Consider the following 24,734-nt stretch of genomic DNA (forward strand, 5'->3'; position numbering starts at 1 on the left):
CTACCAGTAACCGCTCGCATCAAATTCAAGGTACTGATGCTCGCCTACAAGACGACCACTGGCACAGCACCAACATACCTAAACTCACTGGTTAAATCTTATGTGCCCTCCAGAAGTTTGCGCTCTTGTGAACGACGCCTTGTGGTGCCATCCCAAAGAAGTTCAAAATCACTCTCGTGGACCTTTTCCTGGACTGTGCCCAGCTGGTGGAATGACCTCCCAATCTCAATTCGTACAGATGAGTCTTTACTCATTTTCAAGAAACATCTAAAGACTCATCTTTTTCGCCAGCACTTAACCAACTAATACCAGCACTTTTCCTTTTCTTGTCAATTCATTTATTAAAAAAATAATAATACTGGCTATGCGTTCTGTACTAGTCTGAGACTTGTCATGGCACTTGTATACTGTTGTTGTTCTCTTGTTGACCTGACTGCTTCTATTGTACTCATTTGTAAGTCGCTTTGGATAAAAGGTCTTGTAAATGATTAACTGTAAATGTAGATGATATTCGAATTATATGACCAGCACAATGTGTGTGTGTTTACTAGATTTAAGATAATTATTTCCTGTACATTTTTTTTTATCATATTTTGTGCTGCTTTCTTTCCATAGCCTGTGTGTTAGGCAGCTTATGACGAAGACATCCACAAGTTGCAAAAAACATCCCAGAAATGTAAATGTTCAAGATGATGGAACAGGAGACACACCAATCATAGCCGCCTGTAGACAAGGAAACCTACTGATGCCGTTTTAATGCCTATATTGTTAATTGGTAGGTTATCTCTCAGTCATGGCATTTCTGGAAGAGACTAGTAACTTAACTTAGTAACTTATCTTAACCTGCTGTGTGAGATCATGAATTTCCCTGATATTAGTGTACAGGAATATAAATGTTTTATGTTTAAAGGGTGTTCTTGACCACCACATATGCAATTTGACTTTAATCTATGACTAACCTAAATGTGTTTAATTCTACAATATTAAAGAATTGCATGCCCCTTTTATCTCTCAAAAAAAGGAAGATAAGCAAAGAAAAAGTGAAATTGATGGAGCTTCTGCTGGCCACTGAGGTAGAAGTAAATGATGTAGACTAAGTAGACCACTCAATTTTTGTTCCAGTCAGAAATGAAGTAATTAAGATAAAATTAACATGCAAAGGATGTTCATGGTATAATGCATCTTTGTTTTTTTCAGAAGGGGAACATTGATCTTCACTATGAGTGCCAAAGATAAAGTCAAATGATCATTCCATTGTTACTGGAGAAAAGTGCAGACGTTTCAGTACAGAAAGAAGTAGGTTAATTATTTAAAGCAATTATTTGAACAGGAACTGGTATATCTGTAATCGTGGTCTCTTATTTATTGAAGTAACTTTAAATATATATATATATATATATATCAATTCTCTACGTAGATAGGTAGAAATTAATAAAGTAGTGACAGGTGACATAGAGGTGTTGTACAGTTTTTAGAGGCAAATCATTCTCTTAATGTCAAAGAGAACTTGGTAAGTGAATGTTAAATGTAACAGGAAGTATTAGTGTTTTGGAAAAATTACATTTGCTGAGTGTGACAGGATTTGAAACTGGTGTTGATCTTGTGAAACAATATTGTACATTTTGTTTTCCGTTTTCTCTCTCAAAGTGGAATGCTAAATATATATTGGTACAGTATTGTTCAAAATAATAGCAGTACAATGTGACTAACCAGAATAATCAAGGTTTTTAGTATATTTTTTATTGCTACATGGCAAACAAGTTACCAGTATGTTCAGTAGATTGTCAGAAAACAAACAAGACCCAGCATTCATGATATGCACGCTCTTAAGGCTGTGCAATTGGGCAATTAGTTGAAAGGGGTGTGTTCAAAAAAATAGCAGTGTCTACCTTTGACTGTACAAACTCAAAACTATTTTGTACAAACATTTTTTTTTTCTGGGATTTAGCAATCCTGTGAATCACTAAACTAATATTTAGTTGTATTACCACAGTTTTTTAAAACTGCTTGACATCTGTGTGGCATGGAGTCAACCAACTTGTGGCACCTCTCAGCTGTTATTCCACTCCATGATTCTTTAACAACATTCCACAATTCATTCACATTTCTTGGTTTTGCTTCAGAAACAGCATTTTTGATATCACCCCACAAGTTCTCAATTGGATAAAGGTCTGGAGATTGGGCTGGCCACTCCATAACATTAATTTTGTTGGTTTGGAACCAAGACTTTGCCCGTTTACTAGTGTGTTTTGGGTCATTGTCTTGTTGAAACAACCATTTCAAGGGCATGTCCTCTTCAGCATAGGGCAACATGACCTCTTCAAGTATTTAACATATGCAAACTGATCCATGATCCCTGGTATGCGATAAATAGGCCCAACACCATAGTAGGAGAAACATGCCCATATCATGATGCTTGCACCTCCATGCTTCACTGTCTTCACTGTGTACTGTGGCTTGAATTCAGAGTTTGGGGGTCGTCTCACAAACTGCCTGTGGCCCTTGGACCCAAAAAGAACAATTTTACTCTCATCAGTCCACAAAATGTTCCTCCATTTCTCTTTAGGCCAGTTGATGTGTTCTTTGGCAAATTGTAACCTCTTCTGCACATGCCTTTTTTTTAACAGAGGGACTTTGCGGGGGATTCTTGAAAATAGATTAGCTTCACACACGTCTTCTAACTGTCACAGTACTTACAGGTAACTCCAGACTGTCTTTGATCATCCTGGAGGTGATCATTGGCTGAGCCTTTGCCATTCTGGTTATTCTTCTATCCATTTTGATGGTTGTCTTCCGTTTTCTTCCACGTCTCTCTGGTTTTGCTCTCCATTTTAAGGCATTGGAGATCATTTTAGCTGAACAGCCTATCATTTTTTGCACCTCTTTATAGGTTTTCCCCTCTCTAATCAACTTTTTAATCAAAGTACGCTGTTCTTCTGAACAATGTCTTGAACGACCCATTTTCCTCAGCTTTCAAATGCATGTTCAACAAGTGTTGGCTTCATCCTTAAATAGGGGCCACCTGATTCACACCTGTTTCTTCACCAAATTGATGACCTCAGTGATTGAATGCCACACTGCTATTTTTTTGAACACACCCCTTTCAACTAATTCAACTAATTGCCCAATTGCACAGCCTTAAGAGCGTGCATATCATGAATGCTGGGTCTCATTTGTTTTCTGAGAATCTACTGTACCTACTGGTAACTTGTTTGCCATGTAGCAATAAAAAAATATACGAAAAACCTTGATTATTCTGGTTAGTCACATTGTACTGCTATTATTTTGAACAATACTGTATATACACATTGTATGACTCTATTTATAGTTACACATGTTGTTTCTATCTTCTTTACAGAATCATGAAACCCCGCTAGAGATTGCAAAGAGACTACAATTTCACAAAATTGTAACACAGTTAACAAAATCAATGTGATTATTAATAGAGGACATTAGAGATGTTTCATGTGCAGCAGCAGATGGGGTATTTACAATTCACCATCTGAGTTTTAGATGGGTTTTCACCAGTTGTAAATGTTTTACACTTTTTGCACCACACTGTTACACTTAATTTCTCAGATGAAAGATGTATTTAAGCATAATTGATTTCGTTTTTATTTGATTACTCATATCTCAATTGATTTTCTTATGTACATTGATCATTTAATGTATAGTATATATGTATAATCAGTTGTTTTAATTGTTAAAGTCTGTTTTATCACAGCAAGATTTCATATGGATTTGGTATGAGTGAAGTTTTTGTTTTAAATGTTAAATCTCTAACCAAGCCAAGTTACTTTTTGTATACATGTCTTCCACTCCAATGCATGTTTATTTCAAGTCATGTTTTACAAAATTCATCCATTATGTGATTAACACTTAAGACAAGTGAGTTTAGATTTGTAGATGTAGTTTGTAAAAGCTAGGTACAAAACACATTAAACAAGTGCATGTCATTTAAAAGACATTAAAATGCAACACCTGATCATGAGTTTAAAACTCTGGTCTCTGGGTGATGGCCCGAAGGCTTAAATCAGTTTGTAATATCAAATTTACATGGGCAAATTGCAGATTTGACATCAATTTGGCATTTAAAAGCACCTAAAACAAATGGCTTCATCTGCTTACAGAAAGTACAAACGAAAAACTGCTGATAGAACCAAACAAAATGTCTCTTCACACATTCTCCCTCATCATTTTGATCATTTTGTTGTACATCTCTTGTGGGGCATCCAAACCCCAGATGAAGTCCAGGTGCTCCCAGTGCCTAATGTTGCGGTGGTACACCAATTTAGGTATCTGTGTAAGCAGTAGAGCCACGTCCTGAGGATCTGCCAGAGTGTCCTGGCCACCAGACCATAAGGCTGTGGGTACTGTCATATCCCGCATGTTGTACTGGGGAGGGGTCGACTGATAGGGGAGAAGAAGGAAGAGACTTTAATAGGCTACTTCAAACACTGGTCAGTTTCACTACTGACTCTCAGAGTGACAGCAAACATGACACATTTATCCACACAAGAGCCTAAAGTATTTAAAAAAATCCCATGGATAGGCACATTAATTGTATAGTAAATATACATTTCATATGAATATAAAAATAGCTTAAACTGCAATTTTGTCATCATATACTTATTCTCATCTCATTTCCAAACCTATATGACCGTCTCTTGAGTATTTTAAAGAAAACTTTGGTAATTAGACCTGGAAACCAAAGCTGTTTGGTTCGGTTTAGGGCTGTTTTGTGTTCAGCAGAAGAAAGAAATCTATATAGACATAAAGGTGATTAAATCATGACAGAATTTTCTTTTTTGGGTCCCTTTAAGGGCAGAAATAGTCAAGTCCTCAATGTTACCTGGTTATAATGTGCCATATTTCCAGCTTTTCCATAATCATAAGCCATAAGCTTACTGGATTTCACAGCCTGTACAAAGAATACAATAGATGTATTTAAAATAAGGTAAAACTATAAAGTAGAACGTTCACATTTTTGATAGTGCCTTATTTATCAAAGAGCAGTCTGTGTGACTTTTATTGGACCATGCTGGTGTTTGTAGAGAAAGTGTCGACCTGACAGTTGTTTCTTAACATCAATCCAACAGACATCTTTACACTGTTTGAGTTGTTGCTGTTTGGTAGAGCAGTGTGGACCAGCCCTAAGACATTATATGACAGAATATAATACAGTGCACCTGAGAATACATGTGGGGCAATGTGGTCAAGCAGGTCCAGAAAAATCTCAGTGCAGCTGTGGAACTGGTGTTTTTGCTTTCACCACATTACTTTTTTGAGGAAATAATGTGGGAATGTTTTAAAGTTTATTGCAAATGGAAAGGGACATTCAGTAAGGCACATTAACATAGAGGTTTTTTTTGTTGTTGTTCGTACCTGAGCCCAATGAACCATGTTCTGGACTGAGGTTCCTGCAGGGCAGTGTGTTGTGTACACAGGTGTTCTGCTCTGAAAAAGAGAGATGAAGGAAACCATGAAGGAACATTCTCAAATCCACTGAGGTAAAAAAAAAAGTCTGAGTTAACAAAGCTTAAGAGTGTTATACCATGTTCAGGTTCTTCTCATCAAAGCCGCAGATAAGAAAGAAGATGTTCCCGCACAGCACACTCAAAGGCTTTCTGCTGCAGAACTCAGTGGCAAAAAACTTAATCAAGTCATTCTGAGGAAAGAAGTCTTTTCTTCCAAAGAGATCCTACAAAAGAAAAAAAACATGTTTCTTTTAAATTACCATAGCTGAATGTGCATAACTGAGCTGATTCCAATATTTATTTTGTATATGTTTACCTAGAATGGATCTAAAGTAAACAGGTTTCAAATTATTTTTGTGTCTGTAATTAATCTTAAAAAAAAACTCACTTTAACACTTCTGTGCTTGATGACATTCAGTTTTTATTGATTACCGATTTCCATAATGTTACATTTCTTTCTTTCTCACTACCAGGAAGTATACTGTAAAAACACTATAATGTGTTAAAGGCTCTGTTCCAAAACCTAGTAAACTTTCAACAGAGGATAGAATTTAAAGCATTACAAGAAGAATAGATCATAAGAATATGTGTAGTATACATGCACACACACACACAGTATTATGGGATGATATTGCGGACATTATTCAAACGGAATCGCAAATTGTATTTGCAATTGCGTTTTCAATTTGTGGACGCATAAAATGTGACAATCCAAACGCAAATCGCGCATATCCTTTTGCATTTTTGTTTAAGCGAATGCACAATGTCTGCCAAATTTAAAATGGAAATGCAAAGTCCATTTGCAATTGTGTTTCCCATATCCTACGAGCTGTAAGCCTGTCATATTTAAATAGCAATATTAATTACCACATTTGCCTTTTCACTCTCTCTGCACTGTGCATGTAAACTGCCAAAACTCAAATGGAATCGCAATTCCTAAAAGCTAAAAGACGTCTCGCCACAAGATGAGTCACTAACCACCGAGCCACCGGTATACACAGAATCAGCTCCAGATATCTCGATTGAAGACAGGCACATCGTGCAGCTGCTCAATCAAGGAAATGTGACCGTGTTTACCTATTATGAAAATAAACCATAGCAGACCACTGACTACATTTTATGGTTCATGATGTTAAAGAACATTTCATAACGTCTCAGACAACTGTACATTTGTGGCTACTGTGGTTTAATTATAAACACTATCGATAACTCATATTTACCATAGTAAAACATGGTACATTTTAGTATGATCGAAGATACAAAAATTCTTCCAGAACAGACTTGTATATGTGCATTCCCAGAAGAGATGAGAAATGGATTCGTGTTCAGCACCACAAAAAGAACATAAAGTGTCAATATCAGGAAACATCTTTTTTAAGTAAAGCTTCACATGATAAAAAAGATTAAGTAATTTTTAAAACACATCCTTAACCTTATTGGTTATTAAGTATTTAGATGACAAAGTCCACACTAATTAATTAATAATTATTTACTACCGTCGACTGTGAGTGACGTCACTTCCCAATGCAAACACGCCCAATCAAATGGCCCCACCCCTGTCACTTGATTGACAGGTTTCCGTGTAGACGTTGGAAATTCAAATGCAAAAGGTATTGCGATTGCATTTGAGTTTTGGCAGTTTACATGCACAGTGCAGAGAGAGTGAAAAGGCAAATGTGTAATTAATATTGTTATTTAAATGTGACAGGCTCATAGCTTGTAAAATATGGGAATTACAATTGAAAAAGGACTTTGTATTTCCATTTTAAATTTGGCAGACACTGTGCGTTTGCTTAAACGAAAATGCAAATGGTAATGCGCGATTTGCATTTGCGTTTGGATTATGTCCCATTTTATGCATCCACAAATTGAAAACGCAATTGCAAATACAATTTGCAATTCCTTTTGAATAATGTCCGCAATATCATTCCATACAGTATAGTGTTGTCACAATATCAAAATTTGGACTTCGATACAATACCTGACTAAAATATTTTATTTCTTAAATAAAAGAAAGAGATCTCTCTGTTACTTTTTCCTCCCCCTTAAAAAAAATCATTGTATGAGTATTTGACCGCTGAAGAGCAGTAACTGATGAAAGAGATCTGAATTCGCAACCGCATGCTATACTTTCGTGCACGTGCATGCGCTTTTCGATGTTTATTGCATCTTAATAACTCTTTTCAACATCAAGCACTTTATTTTCTTATTCAAGTTTCTTATTCACTCCTAAATGTTTGATAACTTTTGGAAGTGCTGTGCTGGATGGATATATAAAGTATGGCATGGCAAATGTTTATGCAGGGACCTGAAGCAGAGCGCTGAACACACACTGTCTTTATGTCTGTCGCACGTTGACGCAAGTATCACAATACCTTTTTAGTACCATTATAATGTGCAACATTATATAGCATAGGTACTGCAAAGATAATGCACAACTAAGACACACTGCACTTGTAGCAGTCATCCCAACTGCTTCCTGTTCTGGTCCTTCTACTTCCAGGTATGAGGCCGCAGCAATGTTCGTCAAGGAAGAACGTAGTGAGGTGAGAGTAGTTCCGCTGGGTGAGTAACTGCAGACCTCTCCTTTCTCCTACACTTTGTGTCTTCCAGGTGGAGCTTCCGGATTTTGACAGCTTGTCTCAGGGCAATTCAAATTTCTCATTTGAGGCTTGTGAAGAGGATGAGGTGTTGGCAGCATTGGAGGGTGGGCTGGAACCATCGGAAGCTGATGACTCGACGGAACTGTTTCAGTCTGTGACAAACGCACAAGAGCATTGGTCTTGAGTGTGCTTCCCCATCCTGTCCTGTGTGCTCTAGGCTGGACGATTGGTTTCTGGCTGCTGAGTTTGACACTAAGTCATGTCCAGTCCCAGTTTTGTTTCTTCTGTGCTACATGAGGACCTGACAAAATTGTGGAAGGCCCTTGGTTAGCACACACAGGGACATGGTCCTCAATCACCTAGCTTGGTTGGGACTTCGGGTCAACTGGGAAAAGAGCAAACTCTCCCCAATGTAGAGCATCTCTTTTCTCTGTGTAGATCTGGACTTGGTCACTATGACAGCATGCCTCTTAGAGTTGTTAGAGCAGTGGTTCCCAACCTTTTTCAACTCGCGGCCCACACAACCAAACACATATGTTTGCGCGGCCCACTTCAAAAAAATTAACTGACCCCGATATTGTTGGGTTAATAACTTAGTACTCAGAAGCTAGATTTTAAACTATATTTATTGAATAAACTAGGGCTGTGCGATATGGACAAAAAAAAAAAAACTATCGCGATTTTTTTGATCAACTTTGCAATTGTGCTTTTAGTCATAAATGCATTCAGGATTAATTTGAAACATATTTCCAAAAGAAAACCAATCAGAGCTTTATCAAAAAGTTGTAACATCTCTAGAACAGACATAAGTCAAAATTATCACTATAGTGAACATGTAAAAAAATTTATAGACTTGTGGCAAAAAAAAAAAAAAAAAAAAAAAATCCTGTATACAGGGACTTTTTTTCTTTTTTGCCATGCATTGTTCATAGAGCTCATTAATTGTAGCGGTGCCTCAGGTGTTTGCAGTGTGTATACAGTATGTGTATGCGCTCAGCAGTGAGAGCACATAAATATAACGCGAAAGCACATTAAAATAATGCACGAGTGCGAATCTCTCTGTTCGCAGCAGATTTCCTTTGCTCTGTCACAAAACCGGTCGTGCTTGCTCAGATACACGCTGCTTTGCGAGGAGAGAGTGTGCACACTTAAAACGTGTCTCCTCTCACTTAAACTGCATCCTGTTCACTAACAAATTCACTCTATGCTCATGTGTTAGACATTAATTATTTTCGCACGTTTTTATTTCTAGCCTATTTCTTAGCCATCACAGACAGTGTGTGAACCTGGAGTTAGGCATATGCGCACGCTCAAATCGTGATTTTAGGACGTTTTCTTTTAATCGCACAGCCCTAGAATGGACTGAAAATGAACAGAAAATAATTGGCGGCCCACCTGCAATACCACCGCGGCCCACTAGGGGGCCGCGGACCACAGGTTGAAAACCACTGTGTTAGAGGATGCTCAACTACAAAACAATGCTTCTCTCAAATACTTTCAGGGGCTCATGTGGCATATGGCATCCTGAGACGTGGTTACAGCATTTGGACTGATGCATATTCAGCACTGCCTTCATACCTGCGATGGTCACACATATCAACCATCAGGGTTTGTTCCCGTTGCAAGTTACATCTCATCCACCATCATTTACTCAGGTCTCTGCTTGGCAATCACATTCTGGGTGACCTCAGTCATGAGGCAGACTCCCTCTTATGGCATATCACGCTCCGAGGTGAGTGGAGGCTTCACCCAGGATGGTCCAGCTGATTTGAAATCGATTTGATGAGACGCAGATAGATCTGTTTGCCTCATGAGAATCCACTCAATGTCCACTGTGGTATTCCCTGATCGAAGCCCCCCTCGGCATGGACGCACTGGCACACAGCTGGCCCAGGGGCCTATGCAAGTACAGTATGCGTTTTCCCCATGAGCCTCATTGCACAGACTCTGTGCAAAGTCAGGGAGGACACTCATAATAGTGACATTATGGCCCAAAAAAACTTCTTAAGCTTGTGCTGTTGGCATCATCTCCTCCCTGGCGGATTTTCCTGAGGAAAGACCTTTACTCCCAGGGGAAGGACTCAATCTGCCAGCCGTGCCCAGATCTCTGGTACATCCATGTCTGGTCTCTGGATGGGACCAGGAGGAATATAGTTTTAATCAAGCCACAGCAAAACTGTTGTGTGTCTACGAGTAACACAGCGGTGTTTTGTTAGTGATTGAATCCACGCTTTTGAACGAATCAAGTCAGTGATTCAGTGGCTCATTCATACCCCATCGTTTCTGAAGTAATCAGCTATTTGAACGAATAGGTTGAATAAATGACTCACTCATTCAAACCACCTACTGGTGCTATGCTGGCCTGTTTATGCCCCAATGTCCAGGTCATGGCCAGCTTTGCAAATATTGCTTCCCAATTTCACTGGCCTTTTCTCAATGATGTCAGAGGTGGCTGGGCTCCCAAGTATGACCCCTAGTGTCTCACAATGTCTCCGTTCCCTCCATCTGTGAACAAGGGTTTCCATACTGTCCGTAACAGAGACATTTTCTGAGCTTGCTTTCAATAAAAGCTGTTTTTGGACTAACAAGGAAGTTGATTGTTTTTATAGTAAAATGACCCCTTACATGTCAAAAGATCCAGGAAAATCAATTTATGACCCCTTTAAAATCAACAGAGGTTTATTGCTAAGGTAGAGCATTCTAAATCCTTTCTTTTAAAGGACAGATCCTTAAATGGCAGCTGCCTAAGTAGGCAACAGGGTAGTTTTCTAGTTTTCTGGACCAGAGCTACATCATAGTATTTAAAACAAAATGCTCACCCAAATGAGAAACTCTGGAATAACAGACAATTTGCTCATGGAGCTTTTGGTCAACCCCACTGTGGCGACAGGAGCCAGAGCAAAGAACATCTTGATTTTGCTGGCCAGCTCCGGCATCGTGGAGAAAGCAATGAATGCTGAGAAGCAACAATGAACAATAGGAAGTTATATGGCAACATTAAAAGAAAAAATTAATATATTATATAGATATAAAATATATAAGACTTGGAATAACATGCCATGCGTAGGAAAAACTGTGAAACACTGTAGCTGCTGTGTGGTGTGAGATGTTCCCACACGATAACACATATGATTATGCATTTTGCTGACTGTCAGTGTGAGATGCATAATGCACAACACATCTCTGAGCATATTTTGTAGACCAGTGATTTGATGAATAGCAACTCTGAGTCACATTTCCACATATTAAAATAACGAATCACTCTTAAAATGCTTAGAGGATAGGTGATACCTATAGTGGTTCCCTGGGAATGGCCCACATAAAAGATTTGCTCCTGGCCAGTGGTCTTTGTGATGAAGTTTATCACTACAGGAAGATCCTTCTTAGCCAGTTCATCATGACTGGCTCACACACACACAAAAAAAACAACACAGAAAGAAAATTTGATTTTTTTTAGATTTTGAGTTCAGGATTCTGGCTGATACATTATTAACACAACAGAGAATTCCAAAACAGAATTTCCTGACAGAAATACCAAGCTTGAAAGGCAAGAAAAATAGTAATGTAAAAATTTGAGGTATGACTACAGTAGGTTTCAAGCTCTGGACACAAGTAATCAGCTGAAAAGAGGAAATAAATGCTTAATACACTTAAGATTTACAAGAAAATGATTTATATTTCAAATAAAATGTTGTTCTTTTGAACTTTGAATAAGCCTGAAAAAATATATCAGAGATTATACCAAAAAAAAAAAAAAAAAGCAGCAGCACAAACATTTTCAAAATTCATAATATAAAAATATTTTAGAGTACCAAATCAGCATATTAGAATGATTTAAGATTACATTACAAGATTACATTACATTACAAAAGTACATAGAAAATTACATTCATAAATATATTTATATAGAAAAGGAGTTATTTCAAATTGTAATTTAACAATATTACTGTTGTACTGTATTTTTGATCAAATGAATTGTTTTGGTGAGCATAAGAGAATTTTAGTGTATCTATAAAAAAAGATTTGCTTTTATCTTCAATTTGTTAAAAAGTAGAAAGGTTGATGTTTTTTGAGAAAGTGTAAACCACAGAGTAACATGCTGAACAGTGAAATGTTGTTCTCGTACCTGAACTGCCAGTATTCTTTCTGTTTAGGATCAAGGCTGACGTGTTTTCTGGACCAGGTGTTTCCACGGCTGTTGCCTATCCACACGTCAAAACCAGCATCAGCTAGGAGGAAACCCAGGCTGGTGTTGGGCAGGTTTGTCACCCAATTACTTCCGGCTGCGAGAAGACCATGTTGGAGGAACACTACAGGCTTGGCTTCTGTCATAAATATAAATCAAAAGACCAAAAAAATGTCACAAAACCTGTCAATGGATGTAATTTTTATAAAATATACCAGTATACACGTTTGGCCAGCAGAGGGAGTATGTGCACTTTCTTCATACTGATAATGCCATCCGTTCTTTTTTGGGGCCTGTATCATGAATATCTGTCAGAAACAGGATGTGAGCTGGTCCTCTTAATAGCACAAACTGACCGCTGTTTGAGCGGACAGCATTGTTTGACTTCATACCTGTTATTCTTTCTACCCCGCTTAAACCCTGAAACTCATAGCAAGACTTTGGAAGTATAGTGGAGCTGAAGACTACATTTATCATAACTGCAGAATAATCCCAGGAAAGCAGTTGCACAATGAGTTATGATAGGGTTTATGGGAAATGAAGTTCAAAGGAAATCACTGCTTCAAACCTCATATATTGACCTGTTTATCCTGGCATGATTTCGAAAAAATTAATAAAATTTTCAGGAAAAAAGTTTAGGCCTAATATTAATGACTCTAAAAATTACCATCAGGTACGTCATACACCTTGAATAAATGTGTGTACACATTTTAGTAATTTTTTTTACTTTTAAATATAGAAATGTTTTTTTTTTTTTTTTTTTTTTTTGTTTTTTTTTTACAAATATCCATCATTGTTAATATTGCCTTCTCATAAAAGTCAGGTTATCTGATAATAACACTGATCAGAGACTAACATTAACACACGCTGTCATGGGGGTCTACAGGTCCATCTACCAACATTATTTTATTTGTATTATTATTATTATTATTATTATTATTATTATTATTATTATGTTTCCTGTTTCTAATGGTTTGTTACACCACATGATATGATTTGGCTGGCAAAGTTGATCAAATCTTAATTATGAGTGAAGCAATTTTGTTAAAATATTACTATTTATCTAAGAAATAATAACAAAAACAATGAAATAAAAATAAATGAAATAAAATAATATTTTTTTTTTAATTAGTTATTTTTAAATCATGACAGTTGTATCACCCTGGCATTTAAACTCCAAAATTATATATATACTTGTTACAGAAGAGTTGTATTGAAGTCGCTGTGTGTACGGCCTACATGAGTGTGTATTTTCTCAGGTGAGACTGTCTTTGTGAAACCTTACTTTGCGCTAAAATAATACCGTCACTCCTTGGTGTTTCTTCGAGCCATGCAGCACAGTGTCTCGTGTGACTTGAAGAACTGGGACAGCAGGAAATGAGTTGCATATCCCGTGTGCCACCTCAGAGCTTCAATGCTTATCACACCCAACGTCACACCCCTCAGCACCAGACATCCAGTAAAAACAAAGTTTGATGGCTCTTGAATTATTTAACAGATATCAGAAATTATTATTAACACTAACCATCTCTTAGCACACACAGCTTTAAGATCACTATAAAATGAAAACGTCTCACAGGGTTTGTCTTGCTAGCATGGTCTTCAAAATTCCCTCTTTCTGATTAAGTACAGTTATAAATGTACCGAAGGTCAAACACAAGAACGCAGCCAACAATGCTCTTAATCTAATACAATGAGTGAAATGCAAAGACGCATGAGGCCAGAGTTTCTCAAAGGCCATCAAATCCTCCAGCAGAGGGATTTGTGTCAGGAAAATGTATTCTCATTTAGGAAAACTTGAGACATTGTGTTAGTAAATCGAGGGAGAGTGGTAGCTGATGTATGGCTGTTGAATTGGTTTTCCGCCTCAGTGGGGTCCCTGGCGAGATTAGTGCGAGAGCATGAGCTTTAGAAATCTCTCTGCTCATTAATGAAATATGGGGAGCACTGAATATCAAACTGAATACTGATTCCAGAAGCACTGTTGTACTGGACCGAGAACATGAACAACACAATAACACTCAACTGAAATGAATCGTCACAGAGATACATATAAGCTTTTTATTATTTTGACGCTATTTCACATTTCTTTATAAATATTTCGATATTAAGATCGAGGAAGATATTAAGTTTTATACAGTTTTTTTTAAACTTATTAAAATTAAACACTAATCAAATGCATCACATTCTACAGATAAATTGAGCATTTTTACATTACAAGAAAATAATTATATAAGCATATAGCATGCATTTTATATATATATATATATATATATATATATATATATATATATATATATATATATATATATATATATATACACACTCAGTACAGACCAAAAGTTTGGGAACATTACTATTTTTAATGTTTTTGAAAGAAGTTTCTTCTGCTCATAAAGCCTGCATTTATTTGATCAAAAATACAGAAAAATTTAATATTGTGATATATTATTACAATTTAAAATAATTGTTTTTAAATTAATTATTTTTTAAATTATCATTTATTTCTGTGATGCAAAGCTGAATTTTTGGGATCATTATCACATGATCCTTTAGAAATCATTCTAATATGATGATTCATTATCAAAGTTGGAAACAGTTCTGCTGCTTAATATTTTTTCAGAAAAGGTTATACTTTTTTAGGGTACTTAAAAAAAAGAAAAGAAGCTATGTTTTTAAAATATAAATATTTTGTAATAACAATATACACTAATTTGGGGTCAGTAATTTTTTTTCTTTCTTTTTTTAATAAAATCAATACTTTTATTCAGCAAGTATGTGTTATATTGATAAAAAGTGATAGTAAAAAAAATATATTATTAGAATATATATTATTTGAATTTTTGATTTTATTATTTTGAATAAATGCAGTTCTTTTTAACCTTTTATTCATCAAATATATTAGAGAGCAGAACTGTTTCCAACACTCATAATAAATCAGAATATTAGAATGATTTCTAAATGATCATGTGATAGACTGGATGTTACATCTGACACTGAAGGCTGGAGTACTTACTTAGAAGATATGTTAGGGTTCTTTGGAGATATAATGTTCCAACAAGCCTTCTTGATCAATTACCAAAGAAGAATGCCAAAATTACTCAGCAAAATAAGTTTTTCTTGTCAAAGTAGTGAAATTGTGTGTTGAAAAAATTAGTACACCCTCCTAAAATTTACTAAGCAAAAAAGAAAAGTGTATTAGAAAAGGCTATTTTTGATTTTGAAGTATATTGAACCAAAACTTTTAAAGACAAGTAATTTTCTTACAATTAAAAGTCTTATATAGACCACTGAATCATACTCAGACTTACTGCTGACAGCAGTCGAAGCACTTGGGAGAGAACTGCCAAGTGACTTATAACTTAGGATAAAAGAGGACCATTTTACAACAGGAATACCAAATTATTGTTTTAAATGTGAAAATATAGCAGAAGTAGCACCAATATTCAAAAACAATGGACTTGTGATATGGCTCCTGAAATACTCAGGTCTTTACTTTAAGTTTTCTTTTAGTAATGAGTGGATTTTTGCTAGAAAAAGTGTCTCAGTGCTGGCAAAATCTATGAAAAGAGTGACACTTTATCTCACAGAGTATGACGCAGCCTGCAGAAGTATACTGTGTATAGTAAGAGAGGCGGGCAAAGGTAACATGATGTAACTGGCGCTTTGTTTCCTTTTAGCTTCTCCCAACTGCCTTTATCTTCAAAGTCGTTTAATTTCCATCACGAGTCCACACTCCATCGCATCAGTTTTGGTCTCTTATCAGGGTTGTCAGGTTTTCACAAAAAAAACTAATAAATAAATACCCAATCGTTACTCAAAACTAGCCCAAATCTAGCACAATCGCTTTCGAGGGGGGTCCACTGTTAAAAATACTTTCCGGGGATAAAAGGCACATGTTTCCCTGGTAAAATTCACATTTTCAGGGGCTAAATATCATGTTATTGAGTTCGTTTTTCAACCTGTGGACATGAAAAAGAACCCTCGGCAACAGTGTTAAAGTAGCCCAATTCCACTGGATTGCATTAGCACCCCCTTTTGTCGGCCGTCAACTTCTCTTACGTAATCTGACACTTTTTCTTTGATGATGAACCAGTAGGCCGATGGCCATTAGATGGACGGCCGTTCTGGACTTCTCCAGAACATTCAGATGGCAAATCCGGCCCTGCACACAGCTGCAAATTAAAGTCCAATCCAGGCCGAGGCGGATTGATGATTGTTTTGTATTTCTTCCATTTTATAGTAAATAGCGTAAAATGCAGATGGTGCACGGACGGCCGAAAAATATTTTGGCCTTTACACAATCGCAACCGGCCGTTTTTTCCTTATTGCAACTCTCTGTTTTTGGGCTTGCACAATGTCATTTATGTGATAATATAAAGTTTGTTAACGCCCTTTAATACAGGCCAGAGACGATGAAGACAGACGCACAGAGAAAAATACTGTAGCAGGCAGATCACTCACTGTTCATGATGCACAAACTATTGGAAGAAAATACTTAATATTGACAGTCTTCTGAAAAGTATGTGGTATAATTTCACAAGGCTTTTCAAACATTGTTTTTGCTTCAAATTGGGCTGTTATTAAATCAAATTATGTGTATAATTATAATTATAATTATATAACTAAATGATATGAAATTATATAAATGTTATGTATATGAATTATATAACTAAAATGAAATAACTGTCAGTCTTTAATTTTTTTATTTTTAGGAAACAACTCAAAGAAAAAAAATTATACTGTTTCTAATGTTCTGTATGTTGCTCAAAAACAAAATATATTGTTTCCAAGGTTATAAGGTTATCATACCGTCAAAATCTCATACTGGCCCATGCCTAGTGACAATTCAGACATTCCTCTTCTAAATGGCAACTATAGTGAAAACAAAAGCTCCCATCTTTAATAATTCACACATTAACACAAGCCAAAACAGAGGCATGAATGGGCTCATTCAAATCTTCTGGCACACCAAATCAAACCTTTACCTTGTCCATCCTTGTTTTTGACCCCGTGTGGGATTCGGTTGATGCTCAAGATGTATCCATCCTCAGTGACCACTTCAAATTCTTCAGTTGGGTAACCCCAGTGTCTGATGATCTCACTCTACAAGAGACAAACATAACGGTGAACACGGGCAAAGTCCAAAAGAAGCGTAACAGCATGGAGAAATCAATGGAAATACACCTCGGTGTAAGATAAAGGAAATTAAATCGAACAGCAAACATATGCATTCTCCCTTCAGACAATTCACACTTCAGAACAGCACAAGCATTGTTGTATTGTGATGAAAACAGTATAATGTAATTCATTTGACAAAGAAGGCCTAAGTATTTTTTTAAGAATAGCTACATATCTTCTTAGCTAAGGTCTAAAAATGAATATCATCAATGTGGCAGTATTTTGTAATGTATTGAAAATAGAAAAAAAATCAGTTCAGCTTAAATTCTTAGTTTAGTTTGTCTTATTTGAGCACAATTATTTAAGCTGTATGGTGACAGATTGCTCCTCTTCCTCCTCCAGATATGAGATAAATCATAATCAGAGATTTCAAAGAAACTGTGTGAGCTTGTTGGATCCAGGCCTGTCATGCAATCTCCCCATGCATAATTAAACGCTCTGCAATTTCCCACTCCCACTGGGTCCCACTGGGAATGTCTGCTCATTCTACTTTAGGCCACTTAAGGATAAACCCACTGCTGGCTCAACACACATTATTGGGAGGGTAAGCACTGGGGGATCTCTCTCTCTCTCGTATTCATCCTCTTTTCATGCAGAAATTGTGTGTGTTGGAAACAAGAAATATTTTGTGCACTTCTGCAGAATGAAAGTACAAGAGGAAATAAGTTCAATGAAATGCAGAATGTGACCACTACTGAAAATATGTAGAACTTCATGGCCACATGTTAAAGAATATAATTTTCCAAGTAACCAAGAGCAAATATATCTGAGCTCCAAATAATTAAGTATATTTTTAGTATATTAGTGTCATTTTTATTTTTTTTAGATTTATAATACTTTTGCCCATTTTAAATTAATGTGCAGAAAGAACTAAGCAATTTTTTTTAGCAGTCCAATATAGCAACACAGACAACTAATGGGTGTTTAAATGCTAAAATGACACACTTCACTGAAAAACGACATAGAATTATCTTTTTTTTTTTTCTTCCAGTAAAACTTTTCTCTAATGATGTAAGTCAGACTTCTTCAATCATTCAGTGTTTAAACCCTGCCAGTTTCTTTCAATTGCCTGCAAGCTTTCGTTCAGATCTGCCTCCATCAATTCAACAACCTATGGATAGAACCAAGTCCCCGCCCCACATTTATCCTCTTTCAGTAAGATATACATCACAATCCAAAGATCTGTTGCTACTTCGGTTACATTGTGAATTTAAAGGAAAAGTTCACCCCAAAAGAAAAATTATATATATTTTTTTACTCAATCCTGATCCTGTAAATTTTTGTGTTTTCTTTGTAACACAAAATTTTTATTGTATGGCTTCAGAAGAAGACTATGAAATATGGGTACAAGTCAAATGGATTGTCTTTTTCTTTATTATGGGTGACTATAAACTGTTGTAGTTTGGAAAAGAACTGTATGCAGAGTATTTAAATTATCTTATAAGAAATAATTATAAGTAACAGAATTCAAATTTTGGGGAAAACCATTCTTTTAAGTTGACCAAGTGACAAAAGGCTCAGTAGTCTCTATTCTGGGTCTAAAACCTAGTTATTGTATTAAAAGCAACAAACCACAGTCTTATCTGAATTTCAGCAAATGGTTATTTGACATGTACAAATTATTAAACAATGATTATGAGTTATCGTTGTTTAAACCAAGAAAACTTGTTTCGTATCTAACCACACATGAAAGTGCATGAATGTCACTTCAATTTCCTTTCAGAGTCTGTGGGAAAATATGACCCAAGAACTAATATTCACTTTTACAAGTGATGACAGGATGATGTGCTCTGCAATCAGCTAACTAGAGCCACAGTGTATCATGGGAGGACAAAGTGCAAGTGAGCAAGATGTTTGCCAGCTGCACACTGAATCCAATAAAAGCTGAAAAAGTCTGACAAAACATTGTTTTTATTTTATAAATTGCATCATGCAAAAAGTGCATATTTTTTCTTAGCTTGGATCTCTGAATAAAACTGATGTGTTTTATCCCCTATAACTGTGAGCTCCACACTATTACACCTCAGTAACTCTAAATTTCACAAAAAAAAATCAGTATTGTCCACATAGCTGATATGAATGATGTTTATTGAATTCCTGGCATGTCATTGCAATGAATGGCAAAAGTGACCCAATTTACCTGAATTTCTTCTATATTTATGGTTGTTTATTACTTACATTTACATTTACATTTATTAATTTAGCAGACACTTTTATCCAAAGCGACTTACAGATGAAGACAGTGGAAGCAATGACAATTTTGCTGGAAAGTAATGAAGATCACTCCTTGCAGCTTATTACATGTAACTTGTAACTATTGACTACTTACAATGTTCATATTTACTTCAGGGTCCAGTCCTGTCTTGTCTTGAACAGGCGGCCTGCACCGAACCAGCCCAGATGTAAACAGTACCAGAGACAACACCAGACTTGACATCTTTCTGTCAAACATTTACAAAAAATGAATAAACATACAGGGTTTCCCCAAGACACACTAATGTTCAGCAGCCATCCATAAATTGTTTAGTGTTGCTCAACATGTATCACATGACTCCAAAGCAAGCGATACATAGTATGAAAATGCAAGGTCAATGTTGCTAAAAACCCTTATCTGTTCAGACAAAACAAGCTGCCAAAACAAAACTGCTGAACATCACTGCACTTTATTTTATGAGAGCAGTTTGGTTGGGAAACATGCAAAAACATGTTTGGAAAGTGCTTACTTTTTTTCTTTTTTACATTTATGTCACCCATTAATATTGTGTATGAAGGTAACTTCCTGTATTATGTTGTTCCATTATATGGATTTTGCTATCCTGTGGATACCGTAATTACCGTAATACCCTTTTTTTTTTTTTTTTTTTTTTTGTCAATTAGGTATGCTTTGCAAAATTGAACACAAATGACGATAAAGAGTTGAGGCTGTGTGCATTGCAACGCCATACTACACAGGCTTTAGTAATCAAACACATAGAGCATCATAACAGACTAAACTAATAGAGCGCAAAGCATACTCCAGTGGTTCCCAAAGTGAGGGATTTTGCACAGTCAGCAGATTATTTTGCAAAAGAAACCTCTGCAGGGTGATAAAGACTACACTGCATAACTGTCCCACTTATCATGTGCCCACTTGCCTGATAAGTACATTTACATTTACATTTACGTTTAATCATTTAGCAGATGCTTTTATCCAAAGCAACTTACAAATGAGAACAATAGAAGCAATCAGATCAACAAGAGAACAACAACAGTATACAAGTGCCATGACAAGTCTCAGTTAGTCTAGTACAGAACGCATAGCCAGGTTTTTTTTTATTATTATTAAATATGAAAGACAAAAAAAGAAAGAAAAGTGCTAGTGCTATAAGTAAATAATTGAACGCAAAATATTAAAATATTAATTTGACATTTTAATGAGCTCAACATGACTCGCAGAACCCACTTGAGCGCTCCATTATCAGTTGTAGCAGTTGTGGTTGTATCAATAACAGACCACTAGATGGTGCGATTGAAGAATCAGTGTTACAGGTGCTTCTCAATAAATTAGAATGTTTAATTGTGGTGATTTTGGCTCACATTTAACAAAAACCCACCAATTCACAATCTCAACTAATTAGAATATGATGACATGCCAATGAGCTAATCAACTCAAAACACCTGCTAAGGTTTCCTGAGCCTTTAAAATGGTCTCTGACAAGCACTGACACCCTTCACAAGGAGTGTGAGTCTCAAAAATTAATTGCCAATAAGCTGGCTGTTCACAGAGTGCTGTATCCAAGCATGTTAACAGAAAATAGAGAGGAACTAAAAAGTGTGGAAGAAAAAGAGGCACAACCGGCCGAGAGAACCTCAGCCTTATGAGGACTGTCAAGCAAACTGGATTAAAGAATTTTAGAGAACTTCACAAGGAATGGACTGAGGCTGGGGTCAAGGCATCAAGAACCACCACACACAGAAGTGTCAAGGAAGAAAGAAGAAAGCTAAGGAGAAGAAGAAATGGACTGTTGCCATTGGTCCAAAGTCCTTTTTTTCATATGAGAGCAAGTTTTGTATTTCATTTGGAAACCAAGGTCCTAGAGTCTGGAGGAAGGGTGGAGAAGCTCAGCCCACGTTGCTTGAAGTCCAGTATTAAGTTTCCAGTCTGTGATGGTCTACTGGTGTTGGTCCATTGTGTTTTTTGAAAACAAAAGTCAATGCAACCGTTTACCAAGAAATTTTGGAGCACTTCATGCTTCCTTAAGCTGATCAACTATTTGAAGATGCTGATTTCATTTTCCAGCAGGATTTGGCACCTGCCCACACTGCCCAAAGCACCAAAAGTTGGTTAAAAGACCATGGTGGAGGTGTGCTTGACTGGCCAGCAAACTCGCCAGACCTGAATCCCATAGAGAATCTATGGGCTATTGTCAAGAGGAAGATGAAAAACAAGACACCAAAAAATGCAGATGAGCTAAAGGCCACTGTCAAAGAAACCTGGGCTTCCATACCACCTCAGCAGTGCCATAAACTGATCACCTCCATGTCACGCCGAATTGAGACAATAAGGACAATACAATTTGTCTCTACTTTATTTAAGCACAATTAGTTTTTTGTGGTTTAAATTAAACTATATTTTGCAACCCTGCGTTTTCACAAAGCGAAAGCAGTCCATTCAGCACATCTGAATGGTTTTGAATGACAGGTAACGTTAGCCACGCTTTTGAAATATAACGAACTAAAGACAGACGGTGCAAACAAACAAATGGTTTAAATCACTGTAATTTAATTACGTAGTAGTTTCACACACTTCCTCGTACTGTAAATTCGTTCACTGCTAATTCATTGAGACGCCTAGTTCATAGCAGCAAGTAAATAAATATGAACGTTTTATAGAGACTAATGGTCTGATGAACCGTGTTTACTAAATGGTCCTAAGCATTGAATAACGAAATAAAAAACTAGCTCAGTCAGTGAAACTCACCCAACTTCAGTAGAGCTCTCCATAGCTGCCTACTGAAATCAGAAGAGTGGAGCATCAGTAGTGTCCACACGGATTGCGATGGAAATGCGACATCATGAGCCGAACACTGTTCTGGAGCGCCTTTAATCGATCAGACCCCCTTCCTGAAGAAGAAAGATTCATGAATGTGTTAACTCATTCTTCCTGATTGAGTCTCCTTCATTATTATTTAAATGTTTGTCAAACTGACGTCGTCATTAGGTTACTTAAAATTTGTGTTTTTAGATAATGAGACAAAAAACAACAACAACAACATATTTTGTGCTTTTCAGTGATCAACTGTGTCCACTATTAAATAATAATAATAATAATGCTATACATATATACATATATATTATTATTATTATTATTATTATTATTATTATTATTATTATTATTATTATTATTATTATTATTATGTTGGCCACGGGGATGTTTTGGTTGGCCAACAAAAAAACATTTCGGCCTTTCATAATTCTTAAAGGGACAGGGTGCTAAATCGAGTGAGCTCTTCAAACAAGCAATATCGCTTTGCTATTTTACATAAGAAACTGCTAATTTTCCTTTTCAAGTAATAATAATAATAATGTCTCGAGTTCTAATAGTTGATGCTGGACTTAGAGGCAGTTTATGTGCCTGTATTCTGCGGAGGGAGCTGCCAAAGAAAGCTAATAGAGTCTTGGTGCAGGTTAGCATATTATGTTAATTGGTTTAGACTCAGAATGTTTCTTATATATACTGATGTGAAACAACTTATTGAATGGTGGATGTCTATCGCTTTTAATCATTGAATAAGTGGTATGTGCAACATATTGACAACTATCATTCATAAACATGTCAAAACTCTTTTCTAAACTGGTGAACTGCTGATCTGCAAGGAAAGTGAGGAAAAATGAGCGGATATATATGAGGTAACTTCAGCTTCATTATATAGGAAAGTTTTCGACATCAAATTAATAAATTCACTCTTCACCTTTAAGAACAGACTACGCAAGTCCTGATTTTATTTTTATGCACCATAATAACAAACCTGGACGTAACTCGAAACTTTGTCCTTGACAGGACACACCTCTTACATTCAGATTTACATTTAGTCATTTAGCAGACGCTTTTATCCAAAGCAACTTAAATATGAGGAATCATACACTTCAAATGTCATCAAAAAACCTTCTGATTATAATGTGGATGATTAGTTGTTAATAAAACAAACTAGTTAAGGCTAACTCATTCTAGCCAAATTGCAACACTTGTTTACAGTAATTAAAGGGGTCCTATTATGCTCTTTTACAATGTCTTGAATTTGTACGCTTGGTTGTTCGAAAAACGCATTATAATTATTATTATTATTTTAACACAATTTACATTATTACAATACCTTTCTCCCCATCCTGACACAAAGGCAGGGCTCCAGACGAACATTTGAGAACAGTGGCACCAGCGTCTACAGAAGGTGGCGCCAGGAGCAGATTTATTAGCGTTGGGGGATGATGTGTGGGGGAATTCAAAATAAAGATCATTTAGGTCATTTAATCATAAAATGACTATTGTTTTGCATGTTCATTTCTTGTTTATTTTTCTTTTGTTTATTGTTTACAGATCTGTCAGTAAGGCAGTAAGCTTGAGTTAAGATGCATACAAAAAGTACTTTTATTAACATTAATATTTTATTAACAACAGTAACAGGTGCAAAATCTACTTTTTATATACAGAAAATATATATCTTCCACTTGTATTAAATGTACCATTATTTTTCTAGCATATGGAACTGACCAACTTCATTGATTATGCATGTTTTAGTAGCAAATTGAGAAGTTTGTGACTTTTCTTTCTTCATACACAAAAAAAGTGTAAAATTCTGACAAAATCTTGATTTTTTGATGATTTGATATTTTATAATGGTGATTTTGTAATTTCTAAATATAGAGAAAAGGAAAAAATCAATGGCTAATAAGCCAATAAGTGCTCTTCTGCTGCTGTCTGCTTGATATAATCATGATTCCATGTTTTAATTTTTATTTTTATTTTGCACAAGTGTTCGTTTACTACAAAGTAGGCTGTTCATCCCATTAAAAATAACATACATTTTTACACATATTTAAATATTATTCGCACAAATTAAGTTTATCATAGACAACGTTTTAGTGGCTATGAGGAGAACATGCATTTTTTTAAGCTGACTTGAAAGACTTTTATAAAGGTCAGAGCAACTGTTTCAAATGTTCCAAAACTCAACCATAAATGTATTTTGTCATCTGTAGCTTCCAAAAGCATGTTAAAGGAGAACAAAACAAGCAAACATAATATTATGA

At 36.0% G+C, this 24,734-nt stretch overlaps 1 protein-coding gene across 2 annotated transcripts; it reads right to left on the reverse strand.

Annotated features, from left to right (window-relative positions):
• Positions 1-3,793: 3,793 nt before the first annotated feature.
• On the reverse strand, positions 3,794-23,899 carry LOC113056219 (putative lysosomal acid lipase/cholesteryl ester hydrolase). 2 transcript variants are annotated; one of them, XM_026222819.1, is made up of 11 exons: positions 23,801-23,898; positions 22,408-22,550; positions 19,777-19,888; positions 17,255-17,372; positions 12,207-12,405; positions 11,372-11,481; positions 10,900-11,036; positions 5,555-5,701; positions 5,386-5,457; positions 4,853-4,921; positions 3,794-4,410 (listed from the first exon to the last, which is right to left on the reverse strand). In XM_026222819.1, the coding sequence occupies exons 2-11, from the start codon at positions 22,428-22,430 to the stop codon at positions 4,177-4,179; spliced, it is 1,221 nt and encodes a 406-aa protein (XP_026078604.1). In that variant the 5' UTR covers positions 22,431-22,550; positions 23,801-23,898; the 3' UTR covers positions 3,794-4,176. The 2 variants fall into 2 exon arrangements, with proteins under 2 accessions (XP_026078604.1, XP_026078605.1); XM_026222820.1 differs by lacking the exon at positions 4,853-4,921 and having other exon boundaries at positions 23,801-23,899.
• Between the last annotated feature and the right edge of the window lie 835 nt (positions 23,900-24,734).

This window comes from Carassius auratus, chromosome 37 (genome assembly GCF_003368295.1).
Source record: "Carassius auratus strain Wakin chromosome 37, ASM336829v1, whole genome shotgun sequence".
Classification (NCBI taxonomy): domain Eukaryota; kingdom Metazoa; phylum Chordata; class Actinopteri; order Cypriniformes; family Cyprinidae; genus Carassius; species Carassius auratus.